Below are 27,940 nucleotides of genomic sequence, written 5' to 3'. Positions count from 1 at the left end.
TATGCAGCATTTTCTGAAAGGATTAGTTTGGATTTTTCCAACTGAGGTTGTATGAGGTACCTTATTAGCCTAGCATGACCAGACTATAAGCACATCTTACTGGAAAAAATCAAAGTCTTACCAAGTGTATTTTTGTTATTTCTAGTCAAAATACCGGTATCTCATCACACTTAAAATAAGACATAATCTCCTAAAGAGTAACTTTTCAGTGAGATATAAGAACTTATTTTTAGACAACAGATCTTGAAAATCTCATTTCAAGAAGTCTTACTAAAATCATTTTCACTTGTTCCACTGGCAGATTTTTTTTCTTAATTCAAGCATTCGAACATTTTTGTATTAGACATCCTAAAAAAAAATAAATCTGGTATTTTGAGATACAGCATTTTGGATTTTCATGACCTGTAAGCTGTAAATCATCAAAATTAAGATGAAAAAGACTTGAAATATTTCACTTCATGTGTAATGAGTCTAAAACAGAAGAAAGTTTCATCATTTCATCAAGATTTTTTTTTGTGCAATATTCCAGTTCTTTTGAGCCATATCTATACTTCTTACTCTGAACCATCTGGAATTCATTTTCAACAGGCTCAGACCAAAATCCCTGTGATGAAACTGGACTGACCTACAGTCCATCAAAAGTCACTGACAAAAACCAATACTGACAGGCAGCTTATCATTATAACAAACCACATCTGATCCTCCCAAAATTAGATAAATGGTTGTGGTTCATAAATACAATATGCATCAAAATTACTTACCTAAGTCACTGTTAGGTTGCTTTAACTTTTTTTTTGTATTATATTATTATTATTATTATTACTATTATTATTACTATTATTATTATTATTATTATTATTACTACGTGTGTGTACATATATATGTATTTATATATGATTTTCCTTGTCTTATTTTCTAGAAGTGTGGTTGGCTATATGAACAAGCTTATTATTATTATTATTATTATTATTATTATTATTATTACTACATTTACTTACTATGTACTTTCTTTATATTATCCCTTTTTTTTGGCATGTGTGTGCTTCATGGACACGTCCACAATCATGTAGATAATGTGTGTGCGTGTGGGTAAATGTAAATATGTTTGTTTACATATATAATCTTTGTTACTATTCATGTTACTGTTCTGCAAAAGTAGGATGACCATGAAAAACATAGATTTTCACATATCACTTCTGTTTTGTATTGCACTGGAAAGTCTATATTTATATGACGATATCCATGCAACAAAGATTCACAAATTACTTTTTTTTTCTTCTTTCTTTCTGTGAGCAGTACTGACACCCCTTTTTCTTTTTTCATAAAAAAAGAGAACAGTGTACTTTATATCAATGATGTCCTGTGCAATATGTTGAGAGACTATTTTGAATAAACACTTTAATGAAATAAATAAATAAATTACTTACCAAAGTTGCCTTCGTTGTATGAATCAATAATATCTTTAGAAGAAGATTAAGAATTCAGAACACATGATATCAGATCACAAGTAAAACAGTCAGGATGACAGACAGAAACAGGCATAATATTTAAGAAAAATATCAAAAAAGATACATTTGACGTTCCGTGCGTTGACTGGGATGGTGTTGGGAGGCAAGACACAGTTTGCAGTCCCCTGCGTTACACATAAATACACCTTATCACAATTTAAACCATGGACAATCAAAAACATTTCATTTACTGTATATGCACATAACAACAATCATACGCTATGTGGACATAAGCATTTCCACATAAGTATGTGGACATGTTGAATTCAGGGGTTTCTTTTCTAACAGGGGTCTGGGATACAAAACAATACTGACAAATGTCCTAATATAGTTTTATACTGGGATAAATATCATTGCATTGGTTACTGATTTTTTTAAATCCATGACTAGGATTTTAAATGTTCTACTTCTAAATTTCAAAATTATTTTTCGTGCTCTGACTGTAAATAATTTTCTACCATAACTAACCATCCACTTTATTCACATCTCACTGAAAAACAAAAATCCCATTAAATCCCATTAATTACTCCCATTAAACTTTAAGGAAATATTGATGTTTCTATCTCAAATCAACATGAACGGGACATCTTACAAGCTGTAGCCATGATGTGTCCCAAGATTTTTGTCTTTGTGTGTGCTGGGTTAAAACTGGGTTCATTTTAGTACCTGGCACTTTTCCAGCATTTTAGACCCAATAATAAAAGAGAAATTTAGATGTATTTCCCCCATGATGTACCTAATGATGACCTCAGATAAATGCAAAAAAAAAAAAATTATACTCTTGCTCTGAGCCATCCCAAAATTAATGAATTTTTAATGAAATTTTGGGGCCAAAAATAGGACCAAAATTGGGACAGGAAAAGCTACCTACATGTCAGAGCATTTGATCTTGAAAACATGGCTGTAAATGGTCTTATATAGCATTAGAAATAAAGACACTGTGTTAAATTTGATGATCCTAGTGGTTTTTCCAACCCAGACATGCAGGTTTTTCACGAATCTCAGTCTCATTCCAGGTTTTGTATGTAACCCATCATGTTCACTGGTGTTACATACAGAACCTGCCCATTTAAACGCATGTAAATTGCGAGGGATTTTACAACAGCAGTCATTTTTGTGGAACACTCTGCCTTGAATAATTAGTTTGATTCCCAAAATGTACCTGTGAGAGGATAAAAATATATTCCAAAAAACATTAGGGCATAATTTTCGTGTCCTTTTAACTGCGTTACATGCAGATTTTTGTATAAAATAATATAAAAATGTGTTTTATCTGAAAAACAGTTTCTCTTTTATCTCAAACTTGCTTCATAACATTAGTCTACATCTGGTTTGAATTTTTTAGCCCGTGTCCTGTTTTTAAGGACCAGTTTCATAGAAGCACCCATATAGTTTAGAAACAGCTGAGCTCAACATGTCCAAATACTTTTGTCCATATGGTACATCAGCTGCGTGGGAGAATGTGCGAGTTGGTTTGAGACATAAGACATAGCGATGGAAGAGGAATGTGTTAGTGGAAAAATAACAGAATGGTGCATGACAGGATAAATACTCAGGCGCTAGAAATAGGATCTTTATAAAACACATTATGTAATTGATTGAAAAAGCACACATAAAAGAGCGGCGGGAAGAAATTAAATAAGTGCCAGCGCTGACAGCAGGTAGAAGCAATATTGCTGTCTGTATCTGGCAGGTCCAGATTAATTTCCTGAACTCACCACTTTGATGGCTTGGCTTTGATCCCCCTTCGCCTTAGTTCCTCTGCCACCTTTAGTCTCCTTTTTGTTGTCACTTTCAACTGTCATAAACAGGACGCAGAATTAATACATACACTTGTTTGCAGAGTAGATGACACAGAGAGTGGACTGGCAAAAGAGAGGAAAAAAAAGTTTTTTAATATCTGCAGAGTCAATGACATTTATTGGTGTCTGAGGAACGGTTTTAGAAGTTTCCACATGACTGCACCGTCTATTACTCAGTGCAAATGAAAGCCGTGAGTGAGATTAAGCATTGACTAACATCTTAATTACCAAAGAGATTCATTTAAGCCACGTTTCCAAGCAAACAAACAAAATAAATGCACGGTTAACGCCTAATAACAGATCAAATGATTCAGTAATCGTAAATTTTGTGATGTGATTAATCTTAATGTGTGATCTTTGGTTCAAAGTTGTATCTTTTCACTAGGGATGTAACGATTACCAGTGTAATGATAAATTGCGGTAAACCTGCCAACAGTTAGAATTACCGTTTAAATTCTAATTATCATGATAACTGTGTTTGATTACCGCGCTTTTCCGGAGAAAACGCCTATGTAAAGATATGCTTTTATGTCAAATATTTGAGTACAGTTTCAATTTATTAGTTTTAATTTTATATACCTATAATTTGGAACCAATATTCACTTTTAAAGTCTTTGAAAAGGTACGTTAAGTATCTTTGTGTTAGTTATGCAATAAATTATATACATTTTTCAAATCGGATTTTATATATTTTTTTGTGTTTTCTGGCCTTTTATGTTAATATAGTAGGTTAAAGTGAAAAAAATAATAGGCAGTTGATATAAATGAAGTTGTGCTGAAAACAAAGATCCCAAACATGGGTATAGTAAACATTTGTTTATATAGTATATAAAGGCAAAATCAAAAGTACTGAAAAACAGCCAAAATAGGCTCAGACCCCTAAGGGTTAATATTTAAATGTTTCTCCCAAGAGAAAGTGCATTGTGCCAATTTTTTTTTTTGTTTTTTTTTTTTCAAAATACAACTTGGTTAAATTATTTCAGCGTGTGTATCAGTACTTTTTGAACATTTTGAGCACAATTTCAACAATACCGCGATAATAATGACAACCGTGGTAATTTTGGTCACAATAACCGTGATATGAAATTTTCATATCGTTATATCCCTACTTTTCACAATAGCATAGTGAGTGAAAGCTGGCAGATATTCAAGGTTAGCACAATACAAGGATTTCAGTCATGCATTGCGCCTTCGTTGCTCCACCACGATGGGTGGCGCAGTGGTGTAATGGCACTTTAGCCTTTCTATGATGAGTTTGACTGTTTTTTTTTCTGAATGGTCCAGCCATGAACAGGTGTACAGTACTGTGCAAAAGTCCTGTCACCTTTAGCTTTACTGGTTTTGGGTTAAAATGAGCATACATACTTATTTTTCCTTCTGTTTTCTTCAGATACAACAAGAAAATACACTTTAAAAAGGATGTTCATAGTGTTACAAATGTAAACAAACAGAACTACAAGGTTTCTACAGGTAAAAATTAGTACAGTGGTTTCTGTTCACGTGACAAAATCTCGACCAAATTAAGGAACGTCTGATATGTTGAATGAAACCTAATGTAAAACACTCGAAAATTACCTCATTATATCTCATTGTTTGAACGAACGAGTTAAAGACAAATGCAGAGAGATGTCACATGAAATACTTGGCATTTGGGTCTGTAGAAGCTGTTTTTTTTTTCCCCTGAAACCTCTGCTTTTAATACTGTATTTCCTGTATATCCTTGTATCTTAACACAAATATCTATATTTTAATAGCCAAGTGGCTTCTGTGTGTGTGCGTGTGTGTGTCCAGGGATTCACACAAAATTCGGAAACAGCTGACTGCTGCAGTTTGGCATATTTATGTATTTGTGGTCAAGGAACAGACTAACGAAAACAGCAAACTGATAGGACCAATATTTTAGGAGAAATTTGTAATTTTGGAACACAATAGCCTTACAATCATGTTGCTATGGCCAGTACGCTTTGGTGGTGACTGCTGGGCAAATGCAGTACAGTATGCATGAATACACAACAGCATAAAAACTTCCACATCTAGAACCTGTGGAACCCCACGGGTCAACGCGCTAGCTGAGAATATATTGCTAAACCAACACACTTTTGCATGATATTGTACAAGGGTTAATTCCCCTGTCAATCCTCTTGACCATGGTACAAATGCAGATATAGACTTAGCTCCTGAACTCCTTCTACAGCATCTTCCTTCTCCTAAGGAAATCCAGGTTAAAGACCCACCTGTTCTCAGCTGCATTTGAATAGAGTTCTTATTCAGAAGTTCAGATCTGCACTGTTTCTTTTAAGCTGAAAGTTTTTATCTGGTTGTTGTTGTTTTTTTGTTTGTTTTTTTTTTATGATTATTATTGTTTTTTTTTATCATGCCTATACTTTTTATTGCTTCCCCTGCACCCCGCTGTAATGCTTTTAATGTTTTATGTAAGGGAGGAGTAACGTAAAAGGAAGAGGGACACATATATTATTAATAATATTTTAGGGATTTTAGGGGGTGGGATTAAATAAGTTGCACTTCTTCCCACCCCTTTTCAGGCATGTAAATGGAACTATTGTGCTGTTCTTCTGTCTAAGATTGTTATGATCCTTGACATTTGTATTATTATGTATGTTTTGCTAGTTTGCATATATGTTAAATTTCATTGCATGTTCGGAAAAAATCACTAAATCACAAAAAAAATCATGAAATGTGCTATATTGCTTTGCCTAATTTGCTGTCTGCTAATGCTAATGCTAGATACCGTGTGTATTATAATGGATAAAATGCAGAGTCCAAATTTCTCTCTGAGGAAAATTGAGTTGAAGTTTACCCTTTTAGAATAGAACAAAATAATAGAATAAGCTTTATCGTCATTGCGTAATAGCATTGTACAGCACAGTGAAACCAGTAAATCTATTTCCATATCCACCCAATTTTACTTTATGTTACCGACTAGATGAAGCTAAAAGGAAGTTAAAGTTTGTCAACAGTAAATATGTCAATCTACTACCACTATTCTGGGTGCAAAACCAAAAGTGGACTGCACTGTTGTTATGATTGTTTATTAAGCCTTTTCCTTGCCATTTTACTTCTGATAATGATGGTAGTGATGTGGAGAGAAAATATGACGAGGGACAGCCAAAAAAAAAAAATGACATCATTTATACCTAATGCGTCACCAAATCACCCCCATCACAAATTTTTGACGTTTTAATGTGAAACTGTGAGTCTGCTACTGCTTTTTTGGGTCTCGTTCTGTTTATGCATATGTCAGACTTTGGCAAACTGTGGATAAAATTACAGTAATAATGCCTGCAATAGTATAGCTTTCATCATTCGCTATTGTTTTTGTTTTTCATACAAAATAATACAGGTTTTTAGCTGGCGTCACATCTGCACTGTCCATTTCCTGGCTTTTTCTCCCCCCAATCTGTCCTTTAGTTTTTAGGCTCGACAATGAATACATATTTTAAGGATCACACAGAAAATCAGACAGAAACCTCAGAATATGTTGTTTTGATTGTTGTTGTGGTTTGTCTGTCTGTTGCTGATGACATCTTAAGAATACATTGATTTACCCAAATAAATAACTCTTAATCTGTCCTTGTGCTTGTCTTCATCTTTCGTTGACCAGTTTGGACGAAGCAAATATGAACAAGAGTCTTGTTTTTTGTATAACTCAATAAATTTGAGATATTAACCCATAAAAACCCAGGGCTACTTCTGCAGCAGTTCACAAATGATTTTTTTTCTCATTTTTAACTTTTCTCACATCATTTATCTCCATTTATTCTAATAATATGGTCTGTATTTTGCAGTGTTAAGTGAAAATCAGGTATTTTTTTTTCTTACATTTAATTCACTTTTTTTTTTTTTATTTATTCCGAATATGGAAATGGTACAAGCTTCCTGATTGCTACTAATTGACTTCTTTACACAACACAATATGAAAACAAAAATTCAAGGAAGCAAAAAAATAATAATATACACAAAAAAAGAAAAAAAGAAAGAGTCATATTCGAAAAGGAGTGTGAAGAAGCATAGCATTACTGAACCATGATGGATGTCCATAAAAGCTCAAACTAAAATTGAGGGGGATTATATCAAAAACAGAGAAAAAGGGGGGAAAAAGTGAGTTTTTCAGTAAAATATATCATTAACTGAACATAAAAACGAGTGTCTCCATCCACTATCATTGATCCAACTCCATGGGTTTTACTACGGAATCAATGCTGTAGAAGATGACTGTGTCTCCATGGTAACTATGGAGCCGCTGAACATCCAAATGGGTCATATCTGGTGACCATGAAAGGATGAAAAACTGTATTTTACACCAATTATTTACATGTATTGATAGAATTAGTGGATCAGCTGTTATAAACCTTTTTTATATCAGTAAATGATTTTGGTCGTCAGTGGGTGTGTGGGTCTCTATGGGTTAAGAGATATTTATACAACAGTAAACCCATGAGAGGGCAGTCTTTTTATAGTTTGCGCAAATTTGCTCTGCCTACAATTACAAATAGTTCTTTCAAAAGTGGTTTCAGGAACTGTAGACGTCAGAATTATACTATTGATAGTCCAGGAAAAGTCAATTCTTCTTCTTCTCTTTCTCTCCATTACTTGTGTATATGAAACTATCACTAACACCACTGCAGCAAATGCAACAGTCAAGTGACACCAGTGCACACACACTCACTCAAATATGCACACTTATTTAACTGTAACCTTTAAACACTCACTGAAGTTATGCAAATGATTCAACCTTTAAAAAGGTAAGGGTGTCTGCTGCATCAAATTCAGCACTCAGCACCCTTGTCTTTTCCTTTCCAAATTACTTATGTGCATCTTTCCCTCCTTGAACGAGATTAAAAGCTAACCTTATAGTGTAATCGCAGAAAACAATAAAAGTACCAATGGACTATTAAAATGCGACCACATAAAACAACTACAAAAGCACTTGGAGATCGCAGACCTCCGCCAAGGCAGATCAGTCCCCTGCCGATCACCACCAAAATGTAACAATTTGTTCCTTGTGCCAGTATCAACATTTCCTGAAAATTTCATCAAAATCTGTCAACTTTTTGAGTTATCTTGCTAACAGAGAGACAGACAGACCCAGATGAAAACATAACCTCCGCTGTTACACTTGGCAGAGGTAATAACAGTAATAGACAACACAGTAATAATAAACAATTTGATTAAAGTGACAGTGCAAGTACGTGATGGTGAATAAACAGTAATAAATAGGTCAAATAATGAAAGACAGGAAATAAAGGAGCCACTTGTATACAAATGTGTGTCTGTTGTTTAAGGTTATCCAAAATTCTGCTGCTCCTCCCTTTATTTCTTTGAGTTCTGGAAAAACATCTCGAACTACTCGATCAACAGCACGCGACGGGTGCAGGATTCCGAGACACAAAACAGCATTTGCAAATTCAGCATTCTCATGTGTGGCCGTGCGACAGTGGAACACATTACCAACAGAACTACTAACAATTACAAACTATCACACATTCTCACATGGTGAAAAAACAGCTACTCTCAAACCAAACCTGTAGATATCATGTAATGTAATGTAAATATGCACAGAGTGTGTGAGACAGACTGCACTGGGACGAATAAGAGTGAATGGTTGGATGTGAATGAATATTTTACACAGATGGAGTTATAAATATGCATTTTTTACTCTTTTTTAACGTTTTAGTTTTTATTAATGTCTGTTTTTTTTTAATGATAACATCAGCCTGCTCAGGGACTACAGGTGGAAATAAGCACTAGTGATAGAACCTGGCACACTACAGGGTGGGGAAGCAAAATTTACAATATTTTGAGGCAGGGATTGAAAGACAGTGTATGACCAATTAGTTTATTGAAAGTCGTGAGAATTTAAATCTTCAAATCATATTTTACTGCATTTCTAACGGTCTTGTTGTCTACCTCAAGTTCAATTGCCATTTTTCTCATGGATTTGGTTGGATCCTTTAGGATTTTGGATTTGAGAGCTTTAATAAAAGCTTTGGTACGTTTTTTGTTGCTTCCTCCACTTCCAGACTTTCTCGTAATAGTTTTGCTCATAGTCATTCTCTTCTTTACATTATAAACAGTCTTTATGGACACTCCAACTATTTTTGAAATCTCCTTTGGTGTGACGAGTGCATTCAGCAAATCACACACTCTTTGACGTTTGCTTTCCTGATTACTCATATGGGCAAAAGTTTCTGAAAAGGTATGGATAATAGTGTTAGGTATGATTATGACATCAATATATGTTTGGTTTCGAAACAACTGACATAGTGCCTGCTGAGAAAAAACAACTAAATGTTCATTGTAAATTTTGCCTCCCCACCCTGTACATCTCTCATTTTTGAGGTTAATATATATTGTACGTTGTCCCTGTCTAAATAAATAAATAAAATGAAACAACCTACTCTTTGCTACTACTTTGTGAAGTAGTGGGGCTGTGCAAAGAGCCCATTATGGAACATATGTTTCTTTTATATAATATTATATTTTTTATAATTATACTTATTATATAGAACTGTCTGTAGGCGGCAAATACAAATAAAGGATAAAGACAGCTCATCTTGACAGCTAATTAGTGTAAGAACTCATCTTAAAAATAACCCGATGTACAGTTTGGGTGTTCTGATGTGTGAGACAGTGGTGTTGGAGGTGTTGTAGGCCTCTATATGAGCATCAGTTAGACTCTCATGGGCACAGTATGTCAAGAAGGGAGGCAAACATCACACAAACCTATCAGACTTAATGAAACTTATATACAGTGTATTGACTGATAAACCCATAAAGACCCAGTGCTACTTTTGTGGCAGTTCCCAAGTGTTTTTTTTTTCTTGATAATTAACCATTTTTAACCCTTTATTGGGCAACTGACTGTTTTTGGTAATTTCCACAAACGTTAAATATGGGGCCAATCCCATGCCTCAGTGAGGTCAAGAGGCATGTTGTTTTTTTTATAACACTATACAGTAATTCAGAGAGATTTTACAGAAATTTTGTAGCCACAAATAGTGAATATGAGTGAATAATTTTTTGGCCCCAGTGTTTCAAATCACACTGCTCTTGTTGACCTGGGTTCCTTATCTCATTTGGTTAAACCGGTCATGTCAAATTTGGGTGTTAAAATGGACCCCAATCTTAAATTCGACCAACAAGTTAGTGGTGTGGTCAAGTCCAGTTTCTTTCACTTAAAACAGCTTGCAAAAGTAAAGTCTGTTTTGCCCAGGGATCTATTTGAAACAGTGATCCATGCTTTTGTAACTACTACACTTGACTATTGCAATGCACTTTATGCCGGGTTGAGTGAAAATGCACTTTCTCGACTGCAGCTGGTCCAAAATGCTGCAGCTCGGCTTTTAACAGGGACACGCAAACATCAACATATTTCACCGGTTTTAGCTTCACTCCATTGGTTGCCAGTGCGTTTTAGAGTTGATTTTAAAATTCTTCTATTTGTTTTTAAATGTTTGAATGGCCTTGCCCCCTCCTACCTGTCTGACCTGATCCACCCCTACGCCCCCCCTCGTGCTCTCAGGTCAGCAGATCAGATGCAACTTGTGGTTCCAAAAACTAAAAAGAAGCTTCATGGGGACTGTGCCTTTTCTGTTGCCGCCCCAAAGTTGTGGAACGAGTTGCCCTTAGTTGTTAGACAGGCTCAGTCTCTACCTGTCTTTAAATCACATTTAAAAACGCACTTTTTCTCATTAGCTTTTAATCAGTGAGTGACATGTCTGTTTTTTGTTTTTTTGTTTTTTAATGCTGTTTTTAACAGATTTTAACTTGTCTTTGTTTTTATGATGTTTGTATTGTGTTGTTCGTAGCCCACTTAAAACCCTGTGTTTTCACTAGTTTTATTTACTTATTTAATCCCTTGTTTTATGTTTGGTGTACGGCACTTTGGCCAGCTGTAAAGCTCTTGAAGTGCTTTATAAATAAAGTTGGTATGGTATGGTATATGAGTGATTTTTGCCACTTTATGACCTTATAACAGGTTTTTTTTTTAATTGCATGGGTTTAGGCTTTAGCAAGTGGTGCTTGGATGTTTTATGGCAAGAGGAGGTAGATGACAATGTCCAATAACACACTAAGGTTGAAATTTTAATTTCAGAGTATTTTAATGAGTCCCCAATAAAGCAGGGGTGTCAAACTCATTTTAGTTCAAGGGCCACATTCAGCTAAATTTGATCTTAAGTTGGCCGAACCAGTAAAATTATAATAAAATAATATATAAATAAATAATGTCAACTCCAAACTTTTCTCTATGTTTTAGAGTGAATAAAGTAAAATTACACTGTGGAAATGTTTGCATTGACAAACTATCCTTTCAAACAATGTGAATAATATGAACAAACTGAAAAAAAAAGTGTAATTTTAATATTAACTCTTTCATGCACACTGGTCACTACAGCAGACAGCTGTTCAAAAGTGTTCTCTTGCATATTCATGGATTTTGTTGTTTTAGTTCCATATCAGCCAACACAGTGGACACTTATGCATCATCCCACACACTGCAGTTCATACCATTACTGTAAACTTTGCTGTTCTAGATAAACCTGATCTGCAGTAAGATGTTTGAGTGTAAAAAGAACTGCTAATTGTTATTAAACTGTAATTAACAGGGTTTTTTTTGCATATTATCTCCATGCAGGTATGTTAAAATGTGAGAAAACATCAGATTAGCAGCATTAAAAATGTTTTTATTTCATAGTTTTCACACAGTATATCAGTCAATACATGTTTCTTTGGTTCTAAAACTAAATGCATGGTGTCCAGCTGAGTGGACATTTTTGTAACTCCATAAAAACAGGCTAACAAAAATCAATAGGATTATTATTTTTATGCCCAAAGAGGGATGAAAACACTCATGAAAAAATCATGATTAAGGTTCTCATAATTCATGCATGAAAGGGTTAATATTATTATGCTTCAGTTTATCATTTACACATGTACATAATAACTTACAGATCACAGCGGGTCTACAATTACACAAAACATTTAGTAACAGGTGGAATATAATTAAAATTGCACTTCTCTTAAGACATTTCAGGTTGTTCATATTTGTTCGGGTTATTCAGATATTTTTGTAATATTATACTTTGTTTTAGTGTAAATACATGAAAACATTAACATTTACTAAGAGAAAAAAATAGAGTTGTGAGTATTTATAGGTTAGTATGACTCACTTGAGATTGAATTGGTCTGAATGTGGAACTTGAAATAAAATGATTGTTAACATCTTAGTATAATGTTTGCATTTCACAAATTCATCCCAAGGGCCGGACTGGACCCTTTGGCGGGCCGGATTTGGCCCCCGGGCCACATGTTTAACACCTGTGCGATAAAGGGTTAAGTGATTTATCACCATTTATGATAATATTACGCTCTGTATTTTGCATTTTCCAGTGTAAATCATGTATTTTCCTGTATTTAATTCACTAATCATGTAGATGCTCATAAAAACTCAGAGCAAATTCAAAGGTTATTATATCAGAAAAAGAAAAAAACTGAAGATCGAGTGACTTTTTCAACAAAGACGTAAATAACTGAATGGAAAAACAAATGTCTCCATCCACTGTTATTGATCCAACTCCATGGGTTTTACTGGTGAATCAGTGTTGTAGAATATGACGTTGTCTCCATGTTCACTACGGAGCCTCTGAATGTCCAAATGGGTCATATCTGATGACCATGAAAAAATGACAAACTGCTTTTCATCTGAATTATTTACATGTATTGATAGGATTAGTGGATCAACAGGTATTAAACATTTTAGATCAGTAAATGCTTTTGGTCGCCTGTGACTGTTTGGGTCTTTATGGGTTAAGGCTAGTAAAGTTTTTTAACTAAGAGAAACATCTCCCTGTCATATAAAAGGTCCTGTGGTGTTGATAATGAAACAGGGACTTAATAGTTCTCTCCATAAATACTTAATATAAAGGCTGATTTTTCTTATTTTTTAGTCTTTTTAACTGATCTGTAATTCTTGCTGAATTTCCAGCAGTTTGAGCCGCTGATCATCACACAGGTCTCAGTTTCATAGTACTCGAGTGAATGAACTGACGGACATGCATTGTTCCCTGTTCCCTCGTAATCTTTAATACAAGCCAAAGTCTATTAAAACATTTCTGCATTTCTGTTCATATGGATTTGGCGATTGTAAAATTAATCACAGGTGGGACTGCATTCCCTTTCAGATGTAGTTCTCATTCAGATCTATTTTTTATTTTATTTTTTTTTTTATTCACCACTGTTGAAAAGAGAAGAATGTCCAGTCGCTTCTCTGTTCATGGCAAGATTTTAATATTAGTGACTGTAAGAATCTCAAAGAAGATGCTTTGTGATGCTTTTCTGCTCAACCCACAATGAACAGCTTTAACAACTCTGGTTGTATTGTAGAAAATTAAAACTTGATCTACTCGGTCAGTAGTGTTCACTAGCCACCATCGACATATTAAGCCAAAGACCCAAACATCAAGCCAAGACCAAATCCATCTACTGATCTAAATTGTTTAATACCTGTTGATTCATTAATCCTACCAATACATGTAAATAATTGGGGTAAAATGCAGTTTGTCATCTTTTCATGCTCATCAGATATGACCCATTTGGATGTTCAGAGACTCTGTAGCGAACGTGTAAACACCATCATCTTCTACAACATTGATCCTGTTTACATGCACACCAATACTCCGATCATTATCTGATTTCTGGAGTTATCAGGTTATTCCAGTGACCATGTGAACAGGACAATCTGATCGGCTTTATCTGATTATGAGAAATCGGATTAACACACCTAGATTTCTTCCCAATACTTCAATGTCTTCATGCATGTATACAGGTTAATCTGATTTCTTTCATTTTTTTTTTTTTTTACATCTGAGCATGCAAAAAACCCCCAAAACTATATAAACGGAAGTTACACAACGAAAACGTGGGCCTAAGGAAAAAGTTAAACAAACAATGAAATGAAAAGAAGGATAACAGTAACATGTGACCTATTTTGTTGTCTTATTAGCTCCCACATTAGAAAAGCTAACGCTGATGCCGTAGGCGTTGCCATGGTAACAAGACAAGACCGGATGTTCTGAAAATGACAGGAAAAGTACGTCTTACATCGTAACGTAGGTACGTACTACAAAAGAAATCAAATAATGGACTGAAACATGTAAACCAGGGTTTTTTCGATTATTCTGAAGTACATGTAAAGGCATCGCATCTGATTACGGCAATTATCGGACTACTCCCAGTTATCGGATTTTTAGAGTCACGTAAACGGGCTCATTGATTCACCAGTAAAACCCAAAGAGTTGGATCAATGACAGTGGATCGAGAGACTTGGTTTATGTTCATTTAATGAGATATTTTACTGTATAAGTCAAGTTTTCTTCAGTTTTCTAGGTTTTTGATATAATAACCCTGAACTTTAATCTGAGCTTCTACATGATCAGTGAATTAAATGTAAAAAAAAAAAAAAAATGAAACAACCACCTGATTTTCAATGAAAAAACACAAAATAAAGAAGATAATATTACAATAAATGACTTATGAAAGGTGAAATATAGAGAAACATTAATTTGGGAATAACCGTAAAAGTAACACTGGGTCTTTATGGGTTAAACCGCACTAAACAGTCAAACGTACAGTCTAGATTCTGAATTACTCTACAGGACACAATGAAATGGGCATAAAAACATCCCCTGTAAAAGAGCAGGCAGAAGAATTCACGTCTGCATGAACTTCCACATGTCAGGAAGATGTGAAATGACCTATTATCTCCTGAACATATTCCATTTCTGCAGATGGCTGCCTGCAGTCTTAAATTCTAGCTTCAACATAGCTTTTTTTTTTTTTTTTTTTTTTGCTAAAATAAACTGTTATTTATCTGAATAAATTTGCACAAGCAATTTTGTGCAGCCAATGTAGGAATTTTGTATATATCTTCCTGAGACCCAGAAAAGGAAAAGTTTGGGCTTTTTCTTTTTTTCACATTAAATAAATTGCCTTGATTGGAAATATCATGATGCAACAGTTTTTTCAGATAGATTTTTTTTAGTCTTTTATGGAATGCCCTTTGCAGTGGACAGTGTGGATAGTCATAAAACTCCCTTACAGATAATGAAAATTCATTGCTGGGTCTCAGGAGGATATAATAATTTTATGTAGTTTTATGGATGGGACAGTCACAGTGCACACCTCTACTTCTCCCATTAATAACATCGTTGTTTTGGTAAACTAAAACGTTCTCTTACATTATAAACTTATTTTTTCATGAGATATACAATAATATTACTATGTTTTATAATCATGTATAAGAGCCGTGTTTTGTTGTTATGATTTCAACAAAATAATAAGCAAACTAGCAGCAGAGTAATACAGATTAAGCCTTATATGTAGCTTCTATTGTGTGAAAAATACCTGAAAAGTACCTTAAAATTATAACACACTTCTTAATTATCTACAACTTCCCACTTCAGTATCCCATAGAGTTAACCTGCAGTTTATTAGAAATAAAATGAAAATGGAAGTGAGTAATGTGGTCTCAATTAAACACACTTGAGCAATTAAAAAAAATATTACGATAATTTAAACAAGGCGTTGGCTTAATTAGGTCAGTAATAAAAAACTGAATGAAGACTCATTTGCACTTCCATATTTAACAAGTTTCCAGTGACATGCATATTATTTTCAGTAATTTTAACATTTAATTGACTACTTTTTTTTTTTTTACTCCTGCAGTTCGTAGAAATGAGGATCTGGGATTCCAATGAAGTGCTCAGAGCCATTATCTGAAAAACTGAACATTTCGTTTCAGTCTACATTATACCTCTCACCTTAGGCAGATTAACAACTTTATTTTTATAATGTGAACTTCCAGAAAAATAAAGCAATCATAGTAGTAACTAGGGGTGTTAGAAAATATTGGCTCTGCAATATATCGCGATATTTCATTTCACAATACTGTATCGATACTAAAAAGTACTGTATCGATATTTTTAGGTATTAGGTCAAATGCAGATATTGTGGAGGTTCATTTTTGATTCTTGTTTATATTTTATTTATTATTATTTAACACTCTTTTATTAAATAATGTTAGTTCCTTTATTGGGATTGCACAAAAAATAATGATACGATGTTAGTTCTGAACTAACAGAATATGAACATTTGAACAGGATCTTAAACTGTAATGCCTGTAAAACATAATTTAAGTTTTAACACAGGAACATTTGGTGATATAGCATTAGATCCTGTTGTGATCAAATAAAAATGTGTTTAGTATTTGTGCATATTTCTGGTGTAATTCAATTCTTCAAGGAAATAATCATTTAAAAAAAAAAAGAAACCAAAAAAAAGCCTTTTCAACAGTATCATGATATGCTGTGATATATCGTATCGTGATTCTAGTATTGTGATTTGTATCGTATCGCCAGATTCTTGCCGATACACACCTCTAGTAGTAACTGTACCTTTCTCTGGCTCCTCTCTGTGAAAGCGACTGTGGAGAAGCTGAAGGGAAAAGTCCCGTGACACAGAAGTCAGTCTTTCCTCCTGCAAGACGGACAAGGCTTCCAGAGGCAACTCCAGCAGCGTCGGGTCTGCCAGCAACACCACGTATTCCCCCGTTTCTGCCGGTAATACAACTGCACACATACACAGAAAAGGATCAACACTTTCACTCATTTCCTCTTTTTTTTTTCAAATCCAGAATGTTTAACTGGTGTAAAGGCACAAATAAGCAAAGATCTAAACTAAGGGTGTCAAACATAAGGCCCGTGGGCCAAAACCGGACCGCCAAAGGTTCCAATCTGGGTCGCGGGATTTTCTGAACCTGCTTTATCCTCACTAGGGTCGCTGCAGCCTATCCCAGCTACTTATGGGCGAAGGCGGGGTACACCCTGGACATGTCGCCAGTTCATCTCAGGGCTGACATACAGAGGCAATCACTCTCACATTGACACTTATGGGCAATTTAAATGAACTGATTAACCTATCAGTGCATGGGGTGAGCTGTACACTCCCTAAATAGAAAAATAGTAAATGAGCTGGGAAACACCTCAGATGCTGGAATTGTGTTTTCCAGATCCATATGACACCTTGAATGTCACGGTGAACACACTTGGCCTTTACCTGCGCTGACTTTCTCATCTTTATCTTTGGTTTTGGTCGTCTCAGGGGCTGGTGCTGATGCAGCCTGGGGCCTGAGGGAAATAAGGAAATAGAAGGATGAGCAGGGGCTTCTCTAGTTTATGTCTGACAAGAACGCGAGGTGCTGTAGTACAAGATGTGAATCAGATAATGTTAGATATGAAGAGGTGGAAGAAGTACAGACATTTGCCACTTCCTTTGTGCAAATCTGCTGCATTCTCTTGGGACTGCAAAGAGGGAATCTGATAACCTATGAATTGTATTTTGAACACAAGTCTGAACACACTCAAAGATGTACCTACTATATCTTCAGAGGCACAAATCTATGTAATGAAATGAACAACAGCCCTGCTCCTTTTTTTTAACCAGTAATCCTGTATGTGCAAAGTCAGCACTAGAGCTCCTGTGTGTGAGTTAAAATGCTTGAGAAACATCTGAATTAAAGCTGACACTATCCTTTAAAACAGAGGTGTTAAACATGCAGCATGGGGGGAAAATCCAGCCCGCCTAAAGGTCCAGTCTGGCCCATGGGATGAATTTGTGAAATGCAAAAATTTCACTGAAGACAATCATTTCAGCTCAGGTTCCACATACAGACCAATTTAATCTCAAGTGGGTTGGATCAGTAAAATTTGATAAAAAAAACCTATAAATACTCACAACTCCAAATTTTTATCTTTGTAAATGTAAACATTTTCATGTAATTTTACTGTGTTTACACTCAAACAACCTATCTTTTTTTTTTTTTTTTTTTAATTAGATTTCTATAGCACTTTTGGGACACTCAAAGCGCTTTACATTATTGACCCATTACACTGGGTTACAAAAAAAATGTTTTTTGCAAGTTGTCTAGGTTTTTTCAACTGAATTAGGACCATTTTGCACCGCTAAATCCAAAAATGACATCTGTTTTTCTCAATCAGGTCAGGTTTTTTTGCTAATCTGATTTTGAAAAATGTGATCTTCTCACAATCTGCGCCCAAATTTTATCTTGGTCATCAAGTTTAATACCAAAATAAGATCGGTAAGCACACTTTATGAAACTTGTGACTTGATTCCTGTTAGGTACAATGGTGTATTCACCGCAGATGTAGCAGAATACGTCAGGCTTATTTTTGCTAGATCTTCTAGTTGAAGCCATTTCATTCACCCGTAATATTAAAAAAACCCATTAATCATAAATTGGCAAAAGTAAAATCTTCAGAATTCATTTATTGCAAGAAATATGAAAGAATTTTGTATCATATGATGTGAAAATGCCCACAAATGTAAGCAAAAATGTCAAAAAGCCAATATGTAGCATAGTTCAGAAAGTTGACCTGATTGAGCAAAATTAATGTGATTTTTGGATTCAGCACACCAAAATTATCCTAAATCAGCTCAAAAAACTTAAACAATAAATCTGTTGTTGACCAGTGTTATTCATTCACTCTCACATTCCCCCTCTGGTGGTGGTAAACTACACCTGTAGCCACAGTTGCCCTAGGGCAGGCTGACAGAAGCGTGGCTGCCAATTCACGCCTACGACCCCTCCGACCACCACCAAACATTCATACACCAGTGTGAGTGACATTTCACAAAAACGCAAATAACCTGAGCAAATATGAACATTTTGAAATGTCTGAAGTGCAAGTTTACCAATATTCTGCCTGTTATTAAATGTTTTGTGTATTTGTTGATCCACTGTGATCTGTAAGTTGTAATTTACATGTGGAAATGATAAACTGAGACATAATATTGTTAACCCTATAACGCCAAACATATCATATTTGATACATGACTTTTGAAGCCCTCTACATGATCAGTGTGATTTTTTTTTTTCTTGAAAAACTTTATGTATAGAATTAGATACATACGATACACAGATAATCCACCAGGGGGGAGGAATTCATTCACCAGAGGCCTTTCCAGTGACACTACAAGACTGTCATTAATGAGGAAGGAGGCAGAACTTTGGCAATTTTGAAAAGGAATTACCAATTTGTTAGACATGTTTGTGTTATATTATGTTTTTGTTTGTTCAAAAATAATAATATTTGAGCACTGAGACCCGATGTATCAAATATGATAAAAAATTGAAACTCATACATAGAAATTGATATTTGAAAAAAAAAAATTGGGTTGTTCAGAAGGACCAATAACAGCTCCAGTTTCAAAGAACTGGAATTTTCTGTCAATGATTTAATGGTTCAGGCTTTACAGGGTTAAAATTGTACTTAGTTTTCTTAAGAAATTTCAGTTTGTTCATGTTATTCACATTGTTTTAAAGCAGGGGTGTCAAACTCATTTTCTTCCGGGGGCCACATTCAGCCCAATTTAATCTGAAGTGGGCCGCACCAGTAAAATAATAGCATGACAGTCAATAAATAATGACAACTCCAAATTGTTTTAGCACAAAAAAATAACATTCAGTTATGCCAATATTTACATTTACAAACTATCCAAACAAAAAGGATGTGAAAAACCTGAAAAAAATTAAATTTGTTAAGAAATATAAGTACAATTTTATCAATTTTCTGCCTCGACTTATCATTTATACATATGCATTACAGATCCAATTTTACAAAGCCACAAAACATTCAGTAACAGGCAGAATATTGTTAAAATTGCACTTAAGTTACTTCAGACATTTCAGGTTATTCACATTTTATCGTTAAAAGATAGTTTGTTAATGTAAACATTTTCATAATTTAATGTTTTTTGCACTAAATCAAAGAGGAAAAAAAATGGTGTTGTCATTATTTATATATTATTACGATATTATTTTTTAGTTTGGTGCCCTAACTTGCACTTTCCAAATTCATCCCACGGGCCAGATTAGAACCTTTGGTGGGCCGGTTTTGGCCCCCGGGCCGCATATTTGACACCTGTGTTTTAAAGGATAGTTGTTAAATGTACACATTTTCATCGCATAATTTAACTTTTTTTGCTCTAAAAGATAGAGGAAAGTTTGGAGTTAACATTAATTCTATATTATTATGATATTATTTCACTGGTCCGGCCCACTTCAGATCAAATTTAGCTTAATGTGGCCCCTGAACTAAAATGAGTTTGATACCCCTGCTTTAAAAAGTAACAGTGCAACTCTAAAAGCAGATGGATGGGTACACCAGTTGAAAACAATCAACAAATGTTTGTGTTTGCTAGGAACTGGCATGTGGTCTTTACTGAGACAATGAACTCCCAAACTGCTGCAGGGAGTTACCCATCAGTCATCATGACTTCATTTCCTAAGTGGAACCGAAAGTAATCACACCATTTCCTGAAGCTTAAAGTGAATTTACTAAATACTTTCAGTGTCAACAGACTCTGAAGAATCACTACAAATAGAACACACTTGGTTATCTGGTAACATTCACGCTAAAACTATTGTAATATTGAATCTTTCCAAATTTAGAGTCAGGGCCCAATAAAGCAGCAAAGGATTCACTGGCATACAAATACATGAATGTCAAATAAAATACATACCAATAGAATAGAATAGAATAGAATAGAATAGAACTGAACAGAATAGAATAGAATAGAACTGAACAGAATAGAATAGAATAGAATAGAACAGATAGCATAGAGTACAATAAAATACAACAGAATAGAATAAAAACGGAACGGAACGGAGCAGAACAGAACAGAACAGAACAGTATTTATTGTCATTGTGTGTACAATGAAACTACGAACACTCCTCTGGTCAGTCCAACAATATTAACAAAACACCATTAACAAAACACCAGTACTACAGAATGGTAAACACCCACAATGCAATGCAGCAATATACCCGCAACACTCCACAGTGTTGTTTATACACACACACAGTACATGCACCTTAACTATACACAGTACAAACCATACATTCGACTGGCCTCTTTGAAAAGTTCCCGTGGAACTCTAAACATTAAAACTTCAAAGTTTCCTCCTTTAGGCCAAGAAAATTAAATGAAATTTCTTAAGCCTTTGTAGTGGGACAAAAGGGAGAATCTGATGATATATACGGTATCTCACCTTGAGCAAGAGAAGTCAAACTGTGTGAGAAGTGGATTCAAATAGTTTTCCATATCTTGTACAAGCTCCTTGAAGTGGGGTGCTAATATTTCATCTGCAGCACAGTTCTGTTAAAGGAAACAAAAAAGAGGAAAGTAGTCACACTCACGCGCTACGTACTGGAATGTTTTTGTTCTACTTCTACGCGTAGAGTCCACAAGGAGGTATGAAATGCAGTGGCAGGAGGTTATTTACAGTGTGAGGCTTGCAGTGAATAATGTGAATAAAAGGCCAAGATGAGCAGAGGTCTTAACAGGACATACATGGGAGTAATCCTGACGGTGCTTCGGAGCCTCGGGTCTGCCCTCGGTACCGCACCAACAGGCTTCCTGGAGGAGGCCATGTCTAGCCTCCTGGCCGATGGCCTGAGTCTGATCCCGGAGTGCCAGCAGAGCCTGCGGGCAGACTGGAACCTTGGCCACCCTCGAGCATGTCAGAGTACCTGCAACAACAGAACGGACGCACAATCAGACATGCATACTCACAGACACATACAATATAAACCGTGTAATTGGTCCCCATGAGCTACCCACCACCTCCCGCATCACCTATTCCCTTTCATCTGTCTTATCTTGTTCTGTCTTCACTGTCTGTTCTGCTGGATGAATTGGCTCTCATTTTCAGATGATGAGTCAAGATCTTTGAAACTTTGACGAATTTTCTGAAATATTAAAAATTTGCCTTTACTTATAATGGACAGTATTTGGATGGTTTATAACATGGAAATGGTTAGAGATATCAATACAGTTACTATTGAGCACTGATAGGAAGTCATGTATGAACTTTCATTTGGACCTGTGACCTTTGACCCTGAGTGACCTTGAAGGGTTAACCCATAAAGACCCAGTGCTACTTTTGTGGTAGTTCCCAAATGATTTTTTTCTCCATTTTTTTACCTTTTACTTTTTGATTTGTTATCAGCAAGGTTATAATAGTTTTGTATTTTTCATTATAGTTTAGTTTTATATAGTTTTGACTTTTTTTTTCTTTAATTCAGTCAGTTTTAATTTGTTTTTAGAGCAGGTTTGTTATTTTTTTTTAAGTTTTCATTTTCTTCTAAATGCTTAGTTTTAGTTTTTTTCTTATCTTTTATCTTCCTCGCCATCATATTCATATAAATCCCAGACAGGACTCTGCTGCTTTTGCCCAACTTTAGTCTCCATGTTTCCAGGTAGAGTGGGGATCAGAAGACGACTCTAAACGACAAGTGATGAGAAGTGTCGGACTGTGATGTGTCATTTGGTGCTGCCAGGTAAAATTGCTCAAGCAAAATAAATCGCTTTCGTATCAATCCGACATTGTCAAAGACGAAAATGAAAATGAAGGGAATTTTATCCATAATTTTTATACGTTTTAGTTAGTTTTCTAAGCACACAATATAGTTTCAGTTAGCTATCGCTTTTTCTTTTAATTATAGTTTTTATTTATTTCAGTTAATGAAAATGTTTTTTCAATTCTAGTTTTCGTCATTTCGTTAGTTTTCGTTAACGATAATAACCTTGATTATCAGTTATTGTAATATTATGTCCTGTATTTTGTATTTTTAGATGAAAATCACCTCTTTCCCCATATTTAATTTACTGATCACGTAGATGTTCATAAAAGTGCAGATTAAAGTTAAGGGTTATTATATCAAAAACAGAGAGAACTTCAGAAAAAGTCACTTTTTCTGTAAAATATATCATTAACTGAATATAAACCAAGCATTTCCATCCACTGTCATTGATCCAACTTCATGGGTTTTACTTGTGAATCAATGTTGTAGAAATTGTCAGTGTTCCTACGTTCTCTACGGAGCCTCTGAACGTCCAAATGGGTCATATCTGATGATCATGAAAAGATGACAAACTGCATTTTATGTCAGTTATTTATGTGTGTTGATAGGATTTGTGGATCAGCAGGTATTAAACAGTTTAGATCAATAAATGATTGTGGTCGCCAGTGGATGTTTGGGTCTTTATGGGTTAAATTCAAGGTCACAAATGTCTGTTGTTGTCTGAACTATTGGTCAGATTCATCTCAAACTGTATGCAGCTTCCATGGGACAATGTTTACAAAGTTGTGTCACAGTTTTGAAAAATTTGGATTTTGAAATTTTTGATGAATTTTTGAAAAATTAAAAATGTGCCTTTACTTATAATGGGTCATATTTTCATGGCATATAAAATGGAGAAGGTTATAGATATCAATATAGTTACTATTGACTACTGATAGGAAGTCATATTTTTCCACAATTTGTATAAAGATTTATGTCAGATTTATTAGAGAAAGGTCACATGAAGCATATATTTAGACAATATATGCTATGCTAATGTGTTGTGATGGTGTTTGAATGCTGGTGTTCGATGCTAGACCAGTAGCAGAGGTCAAAGGGTGATTACACGTCATTGTTTTTCCTCTGTCTTCATTAAACCTGAGCTTTTCATCTGCCTTGCATATAAATGTTACATAGGAACACTAACTAATTTTGCTTTGTTTATGCTGACAATAGTGCAACATGTGGCATTGCAGAAAATCAGACACATCAGAAATGTAGTCAATATGAGTAAATATGCCCATTTCTTTTGATTATTGTTTTTATACAGACGCACAAGCCTCTGACCTGTAGCTTGTGTAGTCTTTCCTTTTTGATTTTCCGGAGCTTTGGTCATCTCATACATGGCTCCATAAAGTTCTTTCCTACAAAGAAAACAAAGACATCCAGGTTAAAGACACACCTGTTTAGACCAGCTTTTAACCATTTACACTGAGACACTACTGGGTTTTAAATCTGTGGTCTGTTTTACAGGGGTTGGACAAAATAATGGAAACACCTTCACCTCAAGATGATAATGTCCCAATCCATACAGCTAGAATTGTTAAAGAATGGCATGAGGAACATTCTAATGAAGTTGAGCATCTCGTATGGCCGGCACAGTCCCCAGACCTCAACATTATTGAGCATTTATGGTCAGTTTTAGAGATTCAAGTAAGACGTCGATTTCCACCGCCATCGTCTGTAAAAGAGTTGGAGGGTATTCTAACTGAAGAATGGCTTAAAATTCCTTTGGAAACAATTCACAAGTTGTATGAATCAATACCTCGGAGAATTGAGGCTGTAATTGCCGCAAAAGGCGGACCTACACCATATTAAATTATATTTTGTTGATTTTTTAAGGTGTTTCCATTATTTTGTCCAACCCCTGTATGTGTCTTATTGTTTTATGCATATTTATAGTATTTGGATTAAACTGTTGCTATCTTTTAATTTAATCATGCTTTTAGATGTACAGAACTTTGGTCTTCATTATGTTGTTGTAAAGTGCTATATAAATAAACTGATTGATGGACTGATTGATAACAACTATAAACTTCCCTTTTACTGTTTCTTTCTGGATAATACCTCAGTTTATTTGAAGTATTTGACTATCAGCCTTCTAATGTCCAGTTTATAGCACAGGAATAACCTTAAAGATGACTGCAGACTAACCTAAAGCTGACATGTGTGAGCTACAGTCATACATAACCATGAATCATACTACTGATAAAAGCAGGAAGGGCTAACACTAACAGCGGAGGGGAAATGTGAGGGACAGAAAAGGGAGAATTACCCATCCTGAGAGTGTTGAAGCAGCAGGAGCTTTAAGTTGGGTGGCAGCTCTGCAAGGATGTTAAGGTGGTCGGGATTAATGGACAGGTGACCGAAAGCCTACGAGTAAAACAAATGAGTAATTAGTTCATTATTTACAGAACAGTCATAGCAGGAAGTGGAAATGTACAAGTCGAAGCAGTTGTTCAGTACAAGAGTTCAGTCTATGTCATTAAGTAAGTGTTGTACAGTCTGATTGTAGTGGAGGTGAAGGACCCTGTGACACATTCAGTCCTGCTGTGCAGTGAGGTCAGACTTATAACGTATTCAGAATATGATACTATACTGACTTAGGCTTACTACATACAGTACTCCGCAAGAACAGAGATATTTGTTCGCTTTCTCGAGGTTGCAAAAACAAGAGCAAAGTTCATTCTGGCCCAGACATTTCAACTCAAGTGGCGAACTCCTGGGGCGTCCTCTGCTTTTCCGCATTAACAACACCCACATGGAATACCTGACCAATCGCACAGTAGTTCTCGTGAACCATATGAGAAGAAAGTTCTACCTGGATGGTGTGTCGAGATTAAGCTGCAAAAATTCTCTGCTCTCATGGAAAGAGGCCATGTAAACAGCATTTTCCATTTGGAGAACACTAATGAAGTATTCTCTGAATGAAGCATTTTGTGTTTAAGGAATGTAAGATATTCCTATATTCTCATTGTACTTTTTGCTAGTGGACGACAACTTGTAAACAGAAATACGTATGTGACGAACTGTGCTGGTATTGGACAGAAAAGTCGGGGGTGGGGTCAATCAGAGACAGTGGGTGTTGATGAAAACAAACATGGAGGTCCTACGTGCAGTTATCGTTTTCAGAATATGTCTTCTATTTTTTACAGACACAACTTTTCAAAAATAATGTTAACTGTAAAACTCATTCGGAGCCTCACAGCTCATTCGGAGCCAGGTTGTCAATGTTTTATGTGTCATTCTGCATCAGCTGAAGGCGTGCTGCTCCATGGCTTCTTATAATCAGACGTGCCCTCAACCACAACATGCTAGCAGTAAGAGGACAAACAAATGTGTCCCAAATCATGGTCCCTTGGTTTGTTTCAGATTGAGGCTGGTCATATTCACACTAGAAGTGAACCGGCCCAGAGTCCGTTTGGAAACAGACCGAGACCACCTCTTCTAGAAAGTCTGGGTCCGCTTGTTTGGTTCGAATCAAAGTTTGCATGTTTGTATTCACACCTGAAAAAAAAAATCTGGACTTTCTTGGGAAATGGATCAAACAAAGTAGGTTTGAATACACCCTTAAACTACTTAGAGGGAGTAGTGTCTTTTTTTGGAACAAGGCCAAACATATTTTGTGCAGGTAAATGCAGTCAACTCAGATCTCCCCAAAATGTTTTTTTTTAATACAAACTGCCGTGCACAATCTTCTACACTGTTGTGTGGTATTCAGAGTCGTACAGTACATTTAGGGCAAAAGCGCCAACATTGTGTCTCCCATCAGGGGAATTTACAGAGCCCGGTCTGACAGGATTCATTAATCATGAGTGGGGAGGTTTGGTGACCTGATACCTTGGAGAGAATCTTGAGGGAGTCCTCTGCCCCCTTCAGCATGCTGCTGGGCCTGTCCTCCTGAGAGAGGAGCAGTGTCTGGCGGAGGCTGAACAGCGCTGAGAACTGGGACGCACTGGTGTCAGCACAGGCAGAACTTAGGACCTCAGCCATCATAGTGAGAGCACAGCAGCTCTGGAAGTGAGACAGATGATGATTAATGAAAAAGGGTTTTAGTAATAGCAGGAATTACTGTAGGTGATGATATCCTGCAGAATGCTGTTAAGGGAAGATGATTTGTGAGTACGAGTACAAAGAACTCTTCAGTGCACAGTGTAGGTCACTGGCACATACAGTGGAGAGAGAGAGGATGACAAGGACAGTTCAGATAAATATATATATAATTATCATTTCATCATGTAATTGTATTCAGTTTAATTAAATTAACATTTAAGGGAAAGAAAACTCCTGTGTATTAGAACATACAGAGTCAGATATGTTCCCAAAAAGAACCTGCTGTTGGAGAAGATGTTTGAAGAAAGAGGATGATGAAGACGACAATGAGGACAATGACAAGGATGATGGACACAGTGCCTTCACAATAGACCAGAACATTATCTGAATAAGTCAATATCTAGTTATAATATAAAAGAATGCATAAAATAAGATATTATTGTAATGAATTAATACAGACTATCATGATTTGGAGATATTTTCACATTTATTAATTACTGTATTTGTAGTAAATATATAAAATGCATATAAATATTAAAGTTTATATTAAAAACGGTTGATTATGCAAATCTGATTGTGTGTGAGGTGACCGAAAAAGTGTAAATGGTTAGCATGGATGTTTTGTGTTATTGGAAAAATACACACAAAAAAAAGTGTGTTAACAAAGCAAAGGAAGCGGAATTGATTTAATTATTAGTTTGTAAAAAGGGGGTGGGAGTTTCTAAGTTATACTTCTTCTCACTCCTTTTCGAGTGCCGAAAAATTTAGCTTGACATGTTGTATGGTTCTTTGTTATCTGATGATTCTATGTGCTCGAAATAAAACTAGACTAACTAACTAATTAATATTTCATGGGCCGGTGAGCTTAAAACCGCTACTGTACCTGAAACAGGGCAAGGTATTGACCCGTCACTGCAGGATCAGACAGACCGTGACACTCCAACATGTTGTGAGAGGCGTCGGCCAGGATGGAAGGCGGCAGCCCGTGTTGGAGACACAGGTTGATGGCCTCGGTGAGCGCCTGACCAGCCTGGGACAGCAGCTGCTGGGCTTTACACTTCCTCTGCCGTACGAT

General features: G+C 35.6%; 1 protein-coding gene across 1 annotated transcript in view; it reads right to left on the bottom strand.

Moving 5' to 3' along the window:
* Positions 1-27,940, bottom strand: part of cfap46 (cilia and flagella associated protein 46) — a 122,307-nt gene that overhangs the window by 13,293 nt on the left and 81,074 nt on the right. Inside the window, 11 exon segments of the mRNA XM_030156608.1 lie at positions 1,428-1,460; positions 1,573-1,633; positions 3,227-3,306; positions 16,783-16,956; positions 17,444-17,514; positions 21,459-21,565; positions 21,761-21,939; positions 24,100-24,176; positions 25,088-25,185; positions 26,653-26,826; positions 27,749-27,922. Coding sequence (XP_030012468.1) covers positions 1,428-1,460; positions 1,573-1,633; positions 3,227-3,306; positions 16,783-16,956; positions 17,444-17,514; positions 21,459-21,565; positions 21,761-21,939; positions 24,100-24,176; positions 25,088-25,185; positions 26,653-26,826; positions 27,749-27,922 — 1,228 coding nt within the window.

The sequence above is a fragment of the Sphaeramia orbicularis genome, chromosome 15 (assembly GCF_902148855.1).
Source record: "Sphaeramia orbicularis chromosome 15, fSphaOr1.1, whole genome shotgun sequence".
NCBI lineage: Eukaryota > Metazoa > Chordata > Actinopteri > Kurtiformes > Apogonidae > Sphaeramia > Sphaeramia orbicularis.
The sequence above is the reverse complement of the archived record's forward strand: the minus strand, read 5'-3'. Positions and strand labels throughout refer to the sequence as shown.